The sequence below is a fragment of the Pholis gunnellus genome, assembly GCF_910591455.1.
Source record: "Pholis gunnellus genome assembly, chromosome: 16".
Lineage (NCBI taxonomy): Eukaryota > Metazoa > Chordata > Actinopteri > Perciformes > Pholidae > Pholis > Pholis gunnellus.
Window position 1 is genome coordinate 10,761,263 of NC_136543.1, and position 16,275 is coordinate 10,777,537.

The window sequence follows — 16,275 nt, forward strand, 5'->3', positions numbered from 1 at the left end:
TGTCTCCAGCTGTTTGGAGTCAACAGTTGTAACACTAGATGGCAGCAATGATCAGAATCCTGAATATTGTTTCCTTTGAGAAATTGTCTGGTGTCAGACCTGTATTTTAGATTTACCATATTGGCATATTAGATTATTTTCTTCAGTCCTTCTATTTGTTCTGTATATTGTCTTTTTGCATAATTTCCTATTAATATATTGATATCATTTTAAAACTTGAATGTTGAAATTGTAATCAGCATTATTGGCCAAGTAACACAAACAAGGTATTTGACTCCAGTGTACATATATATATATATATACCTTTCTCTGAGGTATATATTGAGTAGAATCACTTCCTGCTAGATGGATTTGAGATATTAAAATGAAGAAATGTGCATATGTTTCATTCTACACATCGAAAGTCCAAAAGAAGACGCTGTAGCGTCAAGGCTTAAGTTTAATACCAGTGTAACTCTTTTTAAATGTTATGCTTTTATGTTGTTAAGCACATTTACATGTATGGTGACTGGTGACTCATCAGTCATCATACATGTAAATGTGCTTTAATTGTACTATATACCGCGTACTTAGCTTGTCATGGCTGTGACACATTTTTGTGTTATGTCACAGGATCATGTGATATCGATATCTGGTGTTACACAAATGTAAAATGAAGAATATGCTGTAATCACAGACCAAAGCTGATAGCTGTGAAGTGATGATTAACACTTTGTGAAACTTGCACCGGGTCTGCTATGCACTCTGTACGTTTAGGTGAAATGAAGGCTCTGGTGGAAACGTTTACGTTTTATATATATATGTTTATATTTTGCAGGCATTTGAAGCAGAACAAGAAAAGCGAGGAACTGCTGGAACAGTACAGATGTGAAATTCAGGAATTCAAGCTGAAACAGCGGAAGCAGCGGTACGTATTTAAAGTGCAATTATGTATCACGGAAAAACTTTTTAAAAGTTCGATATTTCTGATAAAGTCAGCCTTGTTTTTGCAGGATGAAGTTTGAAAACCAACTTCATCAACTGATAGAGCAGCATAAGAGTCTGCACTCTGTCTTTGTAAGTTTATTTCATATAAAATAACTTGCACATAATCTAGATTTTTGTCTTAAACTGATAACCTTCAAATTGTTACTTAGACTCCAGAAAGGCTCTCAGATGAAATAGAAAGTGCAGAGAATACAAAAAGTCAGCTGCTATCAGCTGGTAAGTTCCCTCTCAAGCAGTAAAACATTTAGTGTTTCTTTTCTATTCCCGACCCCTCTTTGATTTGGTCTTCTTCTGTAATTCTTACAGAACAAATGAAGTTGGCTCAGCTGCACCGTCTCAATGAGGAGCTTGGCGAGATGGAGAAACAGAGGCAGCCGGAGAAAACAGCTGCAGAGACTCGGGAGTGAAACAGCGTTTCTTAGGTATTTTATAGAATCAGAGGGTCCCTCATTTAGATGTGCTTTGATCTGTTCGTGTCCGTTGAAAACCTTTAATCTCACAAATGTTGTCTTCTAGTATCCTGTGTGGATATGTTCCTGTGTTCATCTTACTTAAATATTGTGTATTCATATCATAAGTTATTCACATATTTAAACATATAAAGGTTTTAACATTGTTGTGAAGTCCATGGGTTTACTTTATGAACCTTAAAGAGCCTATAAATGAATAGTACAACCGTTCACTAGAATATTCTGTATATATGTGCACACAGCCAGATTAAATTTCTTTTTAAAGAGATTTAATAAAAGACATTTTTGCAGTATTTCAAATACAATTTAATACTATCCGAGGTTTAAACAACATCAACACATTGACCCTGTGCAACTGATTTCACCGTACTTAATGCCAATTAGTTTTTACAGCCAAGAACACACGCTTGCATATTAATTAAAATAAACACACGACACTTTGACAGTACAGTGAGGATGATCATCAGCTAATTTGTTATTTAAATTATCAACAAGCCCCCTTTTTTTTAAGATAAATATGTACATCATTATCCCGTATAGAAAACATTGTATCCCCTGAAGTGTCTGTATGACAATCGATCCTCCAGTCCGACAGTCCGATGCCCTGTCGAGCTCTCAAGCAGCCTGGGAACCGTACCGTAGATCTAAAGCTTTGCTTTACTAGTATTTACAGACCAACAAAGGACTCAGCAGCTCTGCGTGGGGCGTAGGCCTCACAGGTTAAGTGACTTATGTAAGAAGGCATGGCCCTGCCCCAGTACGCTCAAATGTAGCCTCGCTTGTTCTCTTCCTTTCCTTTATCGGTGATGACTCATTTAAAAGTGAAAAGACAAAGAAACCGGGTTTGTAGTCAAATCTGTCTTCTTTTTTTTTTACAGTGTTCAGGACAACTGCAAGTGCTTTTATATTTTTATTTACATTACATAAGACAAGTGCTAGCACACTTACATTTTTAACCCCACTCCTCCAACCATGGACGCCTGTAGGCTTCCGGATGCTTGTTGGACACCTTCAACCCTGAGCAGTAGGTTCACGACTCCACGCCTCGACAGAACGGTATATGTAACTCTTTTGTTTCACTGTGTTTTTCATTCTCTATAATCTCACATATTTGCCTTTAAATTCTCCACCTTCATCTGGCGTTACTCCTCTTCATTTTCTCATCTTTGCTTTCTGCTCTGGGTTAATAATTGCCCTCGTTGGGCCATTGGCACACGGTGAATCCACAAGGACAACTTTCTCCCATTCGGTTTCAAACAAGTACCAGCGACACAAACACTTGCAGAAACACACATCAATGGCATGTTACACATGCTGCGTTACGCCACGTTTTTTAACTGGCATGGATCTATTTTCTATCCCTCAGGTGCAATATGTAATATCTTTCTTTTATCCTCTCCAACTCCCTCAGCCACGTTCGTACAAGTTGAATTGCCCTACCTCTTTCTGTTTGGTGGAACATTAGCCCGTGCAGTCGAGTCACTGCTCTTTCTCTCAGTCACCATATAAGGTCAAGGTAGTACCAGGTTTTGGCACTCAGGCACATTCCAGACCCAATGACTTTAGTTTGTTTTCAGCATTTTCATATATTGTCTTTCAAGTTTTTATTACTTCTTGTGAAAATCCAGGAAAGGCTGCAGTGTCGAGCCGCAGAAGAACTTGGATAGTGGCGTTTGTTGGCACATGTGGGCAATGGGCCTTTTTGATCATCTTGCATAAATAGTTTCCATATAAAAAGGTGGCTCCTCCTCCTTTCGTTATCCCAAGTTATTCCCCATCTGTCAACAGAACAACAGGGATGACATTGAATGAAACAGTGTAGGAACTCATTTTAGTCATTTTCCTCTCTACTGTCCATAGTATGAGGGACAGCCCTAAGTCACTTATATTTAACCAGTATACCAGTAAATATACAACCAAATTCAGTGGTATTTAAAATATAATAATAATCAATAACAATCATATAGTTGTACTAGACTTCTAGTGAAACAGCAATGAACCTTAGCTCGTCCACCAACATTTATTTTCACAGGTGAGAAGCAAACACTATTTCAACATTAATCTGTAGTTGTTTGGGAATAAAATGATGTAGACCATCTATAAAAATATCACTAAAACATATATATATATATATATATAACGTTTATCTACATTTCAGTAACTTATTTCCATTTTCAAACCTGAATTAAAAATCAAAAATTGCGTAAAGCCTTAACGTGAGTTGCAAAGAAATCGTTTTTTCATGTTTTACTTTATAAATTGTAAACGTATCACATTCACACAAGTGTACTGTATCCTGCTGCATCTCATTAACTCAAATACAGGATCTATATTTTAAACAGCTGTGTCATGAGGTTTAATCTAAACCCCTGACTCCACTCATACATGTCCTAACTGCTTTACACCTAACGCTACTTTTGCTTCTGTTTATATCTCTCTCCCCTCCACGCTGCAAACATCACCCTCGCAGTGATATATTACCTCAAAGCGGCTGTAGACCTTCTTCTCCTTCCTCAGACTCTCTATCCTCTTCAGTAATCCCTCCCGCTCCTGGATGTTGGTCAGTGGATGCAGAAACCGACTCTTTTTGATGGAGTTTTGTCTCTCCAGCTCCTTCTCCCCGCTGGCACCGCCTCGGTCTCCTCCGGCTTCTTCTCGCTCCACTCGGTTCTTCTGGCTGTTGGCGGAGATCTGCTCTAGAATGACTTTGGTGTCATCTCGTAGGTTACTGCTGAAGATAACCGAGCTGCCCGTGGCCTGGTATCGAGACGGGCCCGACGTGCTGGTCGGTGTCTTGTGATTGGCTGTGGTTTGGTCCGTCGCGGTAGGTCCTTTATCTTTAGCCGTGATCTCTCTGACCGTGCTCATGGTCCTATCATCTCCGGAAGATTTCTTTTCTTTGTCCTTGGGCCCCAGGAATCCCTTTAGCCTCTGAGTCTGCTTCTTTAAGAATTCAAGTGTCTTACCCTCACCCTTGCTCTCCCCAAGTGTGTTGATGGATGTATTAGATCCCAAATATTTGTGCAGTCCTTCCCTGGATTCATCACGCGGCATAGTTGTAGAACTATGAGAGCGACTCTTTTTCAGTTCACTCTTTTCTGCATCTGTAGCGTCTGTGGTCAGGATGTCTTCGCCAGAGGAGATGCGGCGAGGATTCAGTCCTTTGAGCTTCAACGGATCCCTCCTGAAGAGCTTCGGTGAAGCGAGGGGCTTTAGAGACTTGAATATATCCTTCTTTTGACCCTCAGACGCACTTTCCTCTTTATGAGGTTGAGTTGTCTCCGAAGGTCGCTGGTGGCTCGTAAAAGGCCTGGCGGAGATTATGGATGGTTTCAAGGAAGTAAAGGAAGATCTGCGAGTGAGCTCTGCCAGCTTTGCAGAGATGTCTGTCTTCTTTGGTTCAGGTTCTGCTGAACTAACAGAGACAGTTGGCATCTTTGGAGTCATTGCAGGTTTTATGGGAGGTTTAATAGAAAGGTCTGGCTTTTTTTCAGCAGGCTCTGGGGCTTTTAGCGATGACTCGGTCTCCATCTTTGAGGCTTTTCTCTTCTCAGCCAGCTCTTTGAAATACTGCAGTCTATTGGCTGGGTCATTCATGTTCATAGAAAATGATGTGACTTCAGATTTCTGAACACTTGGTGTCTTCTTTACCTCTTCGTTGATTTTCTGCTGTTCCTCTTTGGCTTTAATCTCGTCTTTCAATCGAATTTCCTTTTCTTCTTGCTGTCGCTGTCGCTCTCTCTCCTTTTCGTTCAGCTTCTCCCTTTCTTTTTCTTTCTCCTCCCTTTCTTTCTCCTTCTCCCTTTCTTTCTCCTTTTCCCTTTCTTTCTCCTTTTCTTTCTCCTTCTCTTTTTCGTCGGCCTTCTTTCTCCACTCAAAAGGCTCACGAGTCAATGACCTTCTCTTCTCTAGTATCTGGGCCACAATCGAGGAGGTGCGCACTGCGTCTAACTCCTCGTCTTTCTCTGTTGCTGGTTTCAGGCCAAGGCTACCACTGTGTACCTCTGCTTTGGAAGATGAGAATATAAGCGAGGAACGCAGGCGAGAGCTACGTTGAAGAAGTGGGTTAACACGTGAACGGAATGATTCATGTTTGGACAGGAAGAGATCTGGAGTCTCTTTCACCTCCACATCTACACCCACTTCCCTTGCTGCCCCCCTCTCTGTTGGAAGCAGATCCTTGGTTGTTGAGTCTTTACTGTTGCCCTCAGGTAAGACGGGCTTTCCATACCGTGGTCTTATGGCAGCTGGTCTGGGATTGGCGTGAACATTCGGTTGCTCGTTTGTTGGCTGCTGAGATGGCGGAAGATCTTCAAACGCATCAGGCCCCAAAGGTTGAATCAGGCCTTCTTCTCCACTGTCCTCATAGGTGCTGAGATAGGATTGGATTCTCCAACTCCTCATGCCTTTCTTAGCACCTTCATCTTCATCATTCTCTTGATCAGATGGTTTGACAAACTGTTTCTTCTCTGGTGGGTGGATCTGCGTGGGAGACTTCTGGCAGGCATACGCCTGACCTATGGTTGGCCTTTTATTGGTGGTATCCCCTCCATACCTCCCGGCTAATGGATGTGCCTGGTGTTCCTCTGGTCCTCTCAAGTCCTCAGATGAAAAGTAGCCTCGGCCATAGTTTCCTGGTGGAGGCTCGGGATCTGAGCGATAGCTTGAATCTGAATACTGGTCAATGGAGAGTTGTGAAGGACGAACTTGAAGTCTGTCGTAGTGTCCGTGGCCAGATCCCGGCCCAGGCCCTTCATTGTAGTGATGGCTACCTTGGGTCTGCTCCCTGCCAAGAAAGAGTTATGGTTCTTAATTGTTTTATTATACATGTATTGTTATGTGTAAAGACATGTACTCAATTAGGATTGTGATACATGTGATGATTCTGAATAATTCAGATTCCAAACGGTTGTAGATATTAAAGGGTTAGCTACCTTTGAAAATCGGTCTCATCCAGATTATTCATGACTCTGTGCCTCATGTATTGCCTCGAAGATGAGTAGTTTTCCTGGGTTCCCTCTGCATAGCTGTGCCTCTTGAAGGAAGTGTTACTCTGCTCCATTTGCCTGGAAACTATGGACCTCCCCTGCTCCAGGTACGACTGCTGCTGACGAAACTGTTGCTGGGAATATTTTCCAATTGTAATTCCTGCCCCAGGGTCAGCGGTGTGACGAAACGGATCGCTCCTTCGGAAAGGAAGTGTGAGGTTACGATCAGAGTCTCCGTAGGGGAAGGCACCGGGAAGCTCAGGCTGCCTGCGGTAACGCAAAGACTGGGTCCTATTCAGACCGAACTGGCTGCCCAAGTAACTGCTGTTGCTGCCGGTGTCAGAAAGAGCAAGCGCTCCATTGGATGGGTCAATGACTAGAGGCTCTGACTGAGCAAAGAGAATGCGAAACTCTTCATCAAAGGTGGAAACTAGCTCCCCGAGGAAGAGGTGGGCGATGCAGCGGTGGATCTTCTCAAAGGACCACATGAAACTGTAAGAAAAAAAGAAAGAACAGTGGAGGTAATTAAAGTACTTACATTTGCAGAGTGAACGGCAAGGGAGTCTTGAGAATTCAATAAAAACAGCATTTAATGGCTCACCTGTAGTTGCCACTGAGTACCGCTTTGCAGTCAGCAATCAGGAAACGATCCTTCACCTGCCCCTTAAAGGATTTCCCCGTACGGGAATAATAGGTTACTCCTGCCACAGTCCTCACGCGCACCATCTGTAAAACCAAATTTCAGTCAAGTTATGGACAAATGCAAGCCTTAGTGGAAATGACGTGTTAGAAATAAGTAAAAACCACAATAAAAGCCAAAGGATAGCCAACTGTTAGCCCAGTCTTTTGAGGAAATGCAATGAAGGCGAACTCACAGGATGCATGTCCAGGTTGACTTTGCAGTTGACGACCATAGAAACAAAGTGATGGGCTTCCTGCTCGTCCAGTAGAATGTAAACCGGAATGTGGCGTCCTGCTGCGCCCAGGAGATCCTTAAAGATGTCAACATCTGTGAACGTGTCCATCACCACACCAATAACCTGAAGCAGAAGAGCAAGAGTTAGCTCACTATAATAGTGTCTTTATTAGTTCCGTTTTATAACAATTTTAACTAAATAAGTCATTTAAAATTGCAATATGAACGATTTCATATTTTCAAAAAAGGAATGTATACAATATGTACATGTTTATGGTACTTTTGACGGGATTGCGTAAATGTTTCTGCTGACAATGTGATAATGAAGTAGGACGTTAAGACTAATTTATGTACTAACGTTATTTACACCGTTCCATAGATTCTATAAAAAATGTAATAATGAATTCAAATATTGTGTAAACCTCAATGAAGACATCTCTTCCTCATTCCTCACTCAACCGCATTGGGTCAAATAAATAAACCAAAGGCCACATGATGAATACATGTACAATAACAACCGGCTCTCAAACAAATAACTGACACTACATGGGAATTTAACTTACAATACACGTTGTACACAAATGTACACAATAAACAGGGTATAGAGAGATTAATGACTCTCTGTGTTCTACGGTCCTGTTGAAACACTTTTATGCCTGAACACAGGAGAGTCACACGTTAAAGAGATGTTTTCACTTCACAAAAAGACAAATAAATAACAACACAGCCTAACTGACGTGGTTTGACTCATGTTCACTTCGTGTAAATTGTATTTCAAATCGAGCCAAAGGCCAGCGAGGTCAAAATTCATCTGAAAGGGAGTGGTGTCGAAGTTGGCAGCAGCAGATAAAAAGTAAGATTAAACTGAGAATGAGACAGCATTACCCACACATACATTGATCCCTGCCAGCCCAACTGTTTTTTGTTTTTTTTAAAGATAAAGTTTGATTTGTACCGTACATACTGATAAGACAGAGAAAGAGGATACTCATGGTGTGTTAATGTATTACATCATAGGTGTTTTCCACCCATCCACTGTTAGATGCCATGAAAAAGAATGGTATGTGCTTCGAAACAAAAGCATTCTTAGCAGTTGTACACTGAATACGTGTATGTTTAAGTGCAATGCTTTGATCTCAGCTTCAGATGCTGCTTTTCCTAGTAATACCAGCCGAACGCAAACAGGATATGCAAGTTTAACTCCCGTCTACCCTCCCTTTTACTTACTTGGCGTGCATTCTTGATGAGCCTCCTGGCCTGCTCCTTGATGCTCGGCATGTCTGGGTCGGAGGGGTTGACTAGAGTGGTGACCTCCGTGGGCCCCATGAAGCTTTGCTGCGGGTGCGGCCAGCCCATGTCCAGCCCCGGGGCATCCAGGTCAGAATGCATTGGCCAGTAGGTGTCGGAAGAGCCATCGTCCTCTTGACCTCCCTCGTGGTATGTCAGCTCTGGGACATTAGAGGGCTGGTTGGGCGTCTGGATTGTGGACTTGATAAATTCAATTTCTGCCTGTGACAGGAAGCCGACCACCTCTTCAGTCTGGAGGAACTCGTAGTATCCCTGGTGTGACAGGAGACACACCCAGATTCATCAAACCAATACGTCTTTTAAAATAATTATTTATTTGATACGCATGTAAAAACAAGTACAAGTGCAAAACTGCAGTTTTACCTGAATGTCATTTTCTATCAGAACATCAATAGCGAGGCGGTACTCCTCAAGGTAATGAGGGGTTAGGTAGTTTGGGTCGAGGGGGTTATCACCGACAGACGAACTCTGAGATCGGTGTGCCATGGTTGGAGAGAGGGGTGGGGTCAAAGGTCAGGGCTCGGGGGAGGAGGAGTTTGTACCTGTGCAGAAAAGGCAGAACAAGAAAAGGTCAGTGATGGACAAATGATGTTGGTAAATAAAAAAAGATGACACAATGCTAAAACATTACAGGTTTTTAAGAATCTCAGAGCAAACGGGTACACTAAACTATCTTCAGGGATTCAGTCACATTGCTTCTGTAGACTAGACGACAACACAGCACCCCTGCATCAGTGATATACAATACTCATAATTCCACCAAATATTCCTCAGGGTGGTGAGAGGCTTTGTGTCACGATACACAAGAAGACAGATAAACTATAACCTGTTACACAAAGAGTCTATTGTTGCCGAGTCAAGAGCTGGTGCAGTAAGTTTAACAAGTACACTTTTCACATTAACACACCTTTACCGGCACACAAAACAACATAGTAGTATTCCCGGCAGACGTTAGCAGTTGTGACAGAGCTCTACAAACTTTTCTAAGTATACAAGGCAAATTAATGCAGATTTATTTATAAATTATAATTATTATACAATTACAAAATAGGTGTGGCACTAAACTAGAAATAACTCGACAACTCATGTCATGTAATATTTAACTGGATGACCTTGCACAATAATAATATTAATAAAGAGCAACACCAAGACATTGTTTGTAACTTCCTCAGACTAAATATCTGACCCCAATGCATCATCACCAACTCTGCTTAATTGCCCGTTTAATGTAACGTCAGTCGTATTCAGCAAAGAAGTATCCTGCTCCCGGTAGCACAGATGATAAACTAAAACTCCACGTAAAGAAACAGGATATGGAAAACACAGTAAGAGTAAGAGAAAGAAGACAGTCAAGAGAAAGGGAGGAGTAAGAAAGGCATTTAGAGGTGTATAGACAGGTTCTCTCGTATCTCGGCTCAGTAAATCCTCCTGCTGGTGCGTCATGTTTCAAGTTGCTACTCGGACCTCATCCTGAAAAATCTGGTTCAGTCGCAACACACATTTACACATAAGAGCAGAACAATGACGAACTGACTTAATTTGAGGTGGTGAAAGGAACATTGTCAATAACAATTTGGGAATGTGCGATTGAGAAAGAGAGGATAGAGAAGGTTAGGAATGACTTTGCAGATCCACAGACCCGGCAAAGAGCCAAGTTTAATATCCTTCACATCATTTGTACGCGGATGAATCGATTCATTACAATTCTCTCACTCAAAGCCCAAAAGAGACAATAAACCACCATCGAAAAGCAAGATAGATGGAAGGCAAAGACAACTAAACCTGCCAAAAATAAACTTTACGACAAAATACACAAGGAGGGACATAATAATATCAATCAGGACTGCAGCTAGCGGTTGTTTTCATTATCAATTCATCTGCAGATTATTTTTTTACGATCAACAAATTGATCATTTGTCCATAAAATTGCTTGTTTTGTCCCACCAACACTTTCAAACCTAAAGATGTTCAGTTTAGTATCAAATAAGAAAAACAAAGTCATCAGAGCCTCACAACTAAGAATCTGAAACAAGGCAACGTGTTGCACGAAGAATTATTAGTTGATTGTCAAAAAGGTTGCCGATAACAATAGCGTGTTTGATTCACTTCGTTTAGACTACGTTTGGCCATCATTATTTGGCATCTGTTAATCATTTTCTGGTTTACTTTATCTACTTTCAAAAGATAAAGTAAATGATCACTGACTGAGGTCTCAGGCTGGATTCCAACCCTCCACACCGTCATCAGGCACCATCAGCTGAGCCACGCAGGACATCTCACTGATATGTAATGTGGTCCTGACGGCTGCATACTGGATCTGTCATCTGACGGTGGACCCACCAGTATTGTTCAAGTATTCAAAGTAAGCTGGTTAAAAACACTTAGACAGTAAATCTCAGGACTATGCATGTGTCCCTCCTGCACATTGCGGCCCATGGTCAATACAGGAAGTGTTTTTGACTGAGTGGATATATCACCACGGAACTGTGGTTTATTGATAGCTGGATCAATAAGGGTGTGTGAGACCTGGGGTCTGAGTGGGAGGGTGAGTAGATCTTTTGTAAGGTTGTACCTGCTTTAGAAGAGTGTTGCGTGTTTTTCTGTTAACTTCCTCACACACTTGAGAGATCAGCGGGGATAGCAAAAGGCCCGAGTCCTAACCCGCAATCAGTGGCAGAAGAAGCCGGTTCACCATGAAGCCTGGTGAGTCACCGGGGAGCCCGGCCTTTTCTAGCCTGGGGGATAACTCGGAACATGCTGCTCTCTGGTGATTCATCTGCTGGCAAAATGGCTGACATCCTGTTTCCGTACTCGGTTTGTGCCATAGAAATCAGGCCTTTGCGGTGTGCTGTTCCCATTTAAAAGTTCCATAGCGGGCAGCGGGGTATGCTAGACGCACATACTGCTTTCATGGAATAATTTGACTCCTGCCAAGTTTCTAATATGGACGAATCACAGCTACGTTCACGTGTTTAGTTTTGTTCGTTATTTCAAAGAAGTGTAGCAGCCTGGGGCTTGATGTCTATAATTATGCTAAGGCAGCAGTAGAGAACATACCTGAGGACGTGTGATAACAGCTAAAAACTTATAGGCGTGCACCTGGCTGTGCATGTCAAAATGTTTAAACCTCAGAAAAGCTGCCTGCCATGTGTGGCAACACAACAACAGCCAACAAAATGGCAAAAGATAATGAAGCGTGCCACTAAAACCGAAAGATATCAACACAGAAAACACAATTGAGGAGTTGAAAGCATGTGATTTTCAGCATTTCTACTTGAAAAATGGATTAATTATTAAAATTGTGGATGATTACAACACTCTCAACTGAGAGGAAAACAGCTAATCTGTGAAAATCAACCCTTAGGTGAATATGAGCTCAGTAGGTGACTGCAGAGCACAGTAAGGAGACCCTGTGACCTCTGGGTCACTGCAGAATGAAGCAACGGAAGAACAACACAATGTAAGAAGCATGGAAGACTTTCTCCACCTCGCCTGGTCGGATATTCAAACTAATTTCGGCTGCTTTGTTTGTTGTTATAGCAACTGCAGTAAGCATCAAACCGTAGACAGTGACACGATGATCGGGATTGTTCTCTTTCTTTTCTCTCTCTCTCTCTCTGTTCTTTAGTTAAAGCTTTCTGCTCCCCACACAAGGACGAGGCTGCCCTAAATGCACCACTGACAAAGACGGTTTGAAACACTAAACCACCGCAGGGCCGCAGCTCTTCAAGGCTGATAAACCCAATATTCAGATGTGCCGGGACATTTTGTATCTGTCTCAACATGTGAATTAGAGAAACAAGCCTGAGGAGACACAATCTATCAATCACAAACTCCCAAAACTATGTTCTATTTTCTCTCTTGTCTTACATGCACACACACACACACACACACATGCAGCTGACCACTCCTCACTAAACAAACACCAGGATTGATCCGGCATACCGCCTTGGTTGATTCATTTTGTGCGATAATTCTGTGTGAATGGTGTAAGAAACGTATACCACAAAACAGGTTTGGTGGGACGAGCCACTAATCTCCCGATGCTCCAGTCAGGACCTTTCAGTGCCACTTTCGTCAGGTTAACGCACACACAAACACAGATGAATGCAAACACAGAGCACGACTTTGTCTCTCTGTATATCATCGCACCTGTGGAACGGACTGTGGAAAGTCACATGTAAGGAAGAAATGGCGACACATGTCCTCCCCTTTTTCTAGCAGCACTGCTAGAAAAACAGGTCCGCTGCCGTCCTCGTCATCTGTTCCACCTGCCTTAATGTCTGCGGGCCTCTTGAACGGAAAACACGACAACAAGAGCTGAGAGAAATACTTCTACTTCGCATTTGCTCTCCCTAGCAAAGCACACTATTGCTCATACATGTTTTACAACCACAGACAATGACCCCTTGTAACATATACAATGCAAACACAGCTATGAATGGGATGCAGCCTTGGCCATACTGCTAGTGTGACAAGATGAAATCTATAATAAGAAGCACACATGCAGGGAGGGACTTGCCACTAAAAAAAAAAAAAAGAGCTGGCACTAGAAAAACCTTTCCCTCCAAATTATAAACACATGTTGGATTATTTCTATCCAGTGAGTCACTGAGTGAATCGAGCAGAAGCTTGTAAAGGTGAAGTTTGAATCATTATATTGCTTGTTTGGTACAAAGCTACCAACAATTTGAATAAAGATAATATAAGAGCCAATAGATTAAAGCCGAGAGAAGACGACACGTAGCGGATGTCTTGCTTGCTCAACACAAGGCTGCAGGACAAGGACCCTGTATTATCTCATCAATATCTCCAAATTAGAGGGATGTCATGATAGCTTCATGACAACCTGTAATCCATACATAGCGTTGTGCAGCCAATGCATCAGACACGCTCGTAAAAGTGTCTCTGCCTTTTCGAGCATTATTTATCTTCTCTACCCCAAACAATACAGTGCAGACAATGCTCGACACAATCTGACAAAAAAAAAAGTGGCAGTTATTCTCTTTCCTGGATGTCTTCAAAGGGCAGGAATAAGAGCAGCAGTTCGTCAGTGACAGCCAATGCGGAGCCTTCTGTGTGCTTAAGACTATAATAACACCACTGTTCAGGTTTTGCAATACACAGCAGCAGCTATAGCACGATGATTAATCCTCTATAAACGTCAGGCTGCTGGTGAGGAAAGTCACCAGCATTTCACTTTTTTTTATTCCACACACGTTAATGGAGTAATGAATAAAAAAAGCATAAACCAGACTAGGATACAGGAGATATTACACCAGCAGGAGAATAGATTATAATTAAGATGCAGGTAGAGGATAATAAAGTTGGATTTACATAAAGCAAGAAACAGCTAGAATAGAATAAAACAGGATTGAGTGGAATAATAATAGGATACATTTTAAAATATATTAAAACAGGACACAGTAGAATATAATAGACCCTTTGTACAAATAGTTCTTTTGTCCCATTTTGCACTTGCAAACTTCGCCTTTATATCCACTCCTGTCAGTACCTCCAAACTTTGCTGCAGTACTTTGTCTCCTCACTTTGTACCGACGTGAAACCGCCGATGTGCGTCTCCCTCTCGTCGGTATTCCTCGGATCGGGCTACAACTCCACCCAAACCCCCGGTGTGCACCCTCCACTGACAAAACTAGCGAGGACAGGCCACAGGGTCTCCAGGCCCGGGCTACTTGCTTCACTCGGCGGGGTGTGAACCTCCGAAGCTACCGCCACATAGGGCACCGACCAGCGCGCGGAATCAGGAAGGAGTCGCGACTCCTGCTGGGCAGGGCTTTCCCACCGGCGTGACTCCTCCCAAAACCCGTTGATCACTGGAAGCAGACAGACCCATTGGAGGTTCACTCCCACTGGTGTATTTCAAAAGTGTTGGCCTTTATGTAATAGCTGCTAATTTGGGATTTATCCAGCCTTCATGAAACAGAAGTTTATCCAAACTTTTTCCCAAAACTCCTTTAACATTGATGTTTTTTTTTTCTGTAGGACTTTGTTTAAATTGTGTCAGTTTTGTTCAAATAAATTGCCCTTTGCACTTACTTTGTACAATTGTTTCTGTCTTCTTTGCACAGTTCTGCACTTGTTTTGTTTTATTTTTGGCACCTTACCTTGTCTTTTGGCACGTTATGTTGGATGGATTGTTTGTGCTGCGTAAATAGTATTTGTTTGTGGATTGGTTGACAATAAAGTTCTCTTGAGTCCCTGGAGGATTGTGAGTGTCTGGCAGCCGTTCAACGCTGCACTATAATTTAAGACAGGAGAAATAACAGTATTCCTTCCATTTCTTAATTCAACACTCTCAGCAGTTTTGCTGCTAAAGCCTCACTGGGTCTGGTATGACCGGTAGCCTTTGGTGGCTAATGTGAGCTAACGTTAGATATATGCTGCTTTTTAGCAAAAGTTAGGCTCCCTTTGGTCTCCTTGGAGACCATGTTCCCCACTGAAACACTGTGTGGATGAGCCGCATGCTGATTCTCTCCGTGGTAAAACACCGAATCAGCAGACTTCTGCACTTCTCCTTTCTATGGATCCTCTACTGCAGACAGCACTACTCAGTGTCTCCTTTACGCTGGGCTGAGTTTGGGAAGCCTGTTTTTCTAAAGGCCATGAAGCCACAGTGCAGGCGCTACTCAGATTCAGTGACACTATTTGAATGTGTATCATTTGTAGGAGAAACTGGGTTTAGCAGATTGTTTTAACACCTTTGGCCAAAAGGTCAATGACTATTTAACATGTTCCTGAATGTTCCTTAATTCCAACATTCATTGATTGTGCAATAACTCACTTGCAGTCAAATACACCTGCAACCATGACATTAAAACAAGGCATAGTACCGGTTAAAGTATACACCGCTGTGTGTGTACGTGTGTGTGTGTGTGCACTTTATAGCGGCCGTCCTTTGTCCTGAAACGTGTCTATGAGACAGAACACACCTTGTTTTATGGTTTTCTGATAGCAACACACACACACACACACACACAGGTATGAATATTGCTGTGTGTTCAGTCCTGCTGAAAGGTGTGGCTCCCGTTTATAAGCACCAACGTCCTCGCAAGCTGTTATTCACGCAAACTGCAGGATCCATATTCCTGGGTTCTTACTTTACCTGTTTGCTCTTTTACTAGTTATGCAAATGTACAATTCTCAGCTTGACAAAGATATGAAATGAGAGTTGAGTGCATACGGCTGAGTGAGCATTACAAGTAGACTATGGCTGTGTGCAAGGAAAAAGAATACTGTGTGGTTGTGAAATTATATCCGATGAAAGAAGTATGAGTGCCAGGAGAGAGTCTGCTCACATGCACAAGCTCTGATAACAATCCTGAGCAGGTATACAGACGCTGAAACACAGGGTGCGGCCGCTCCATGGAATGCGCTCAAGGCATCTAACCACACCCACGGTCTGTCTCCCTCTCTCTCTCTCGCTCTCTCTCTCTCTCTCGCTCTCTCTCTCCCCCTCTCCCCCTCCCTTGGCCTCTCTCACCCCATCCTCCTCCCTCTCTGAGTCACCTGGCAGCCATTGAACAGGTGTATACAGGTCCAGGCAGAATCCAGGCCGCAGCTGAATCCTGGCCTGCATCTCAAC

General features: G+C 42.6%; 1 protein-coding gene across 2 annotated transcripts; it reads right to left on the reverse strand.

Annotated features, from left to right (window-relative positions):
* Nucleotides 1–878: 878 nt before the first annotated feature.
* Nucleotides 879–14,420, reverse strand: fam83hb (family with sequence similarity 83 member Hb; the record flags this gene model as incomplete). Of its 2 annotated transcripts, XM_079176040.1 has the most annotated exons (8): nt 14,185–14,420; nt 9,033–9,211; nt 8,589–8,921; nt 7,321–7,485; nt 7,047–7,171; nt 6,392–6,937; nt 3,939–6,243; nt 879–3,235 (listed from the first exon to the last, which is right to left on the reverse strand). In XM_079176040.1, the coding sequence occupies exons 2-8, from the start codon at nt 9,153–9,155 to the stop codon at nt 3,215–3,217; spliced, it is 3,618 nt and encodes a 1,205-aa protein (XP_079032166.1). In that variant the 5' UTR covers nt 9,156–9,211; nt 14,185–14,420. The 2 variants fall into 2 exon arrangements, with proteins under 2 accessions (XP_079032166.1, XP_079032165.1); XM_079176039.1 differs by lacking the exon at nt 879–3,235 and having other exon boundaries at nt 3,885–6,243.
* Between the last annotated feature and the right edge of the window lie 1,855 nt (nt 14,421–16,275).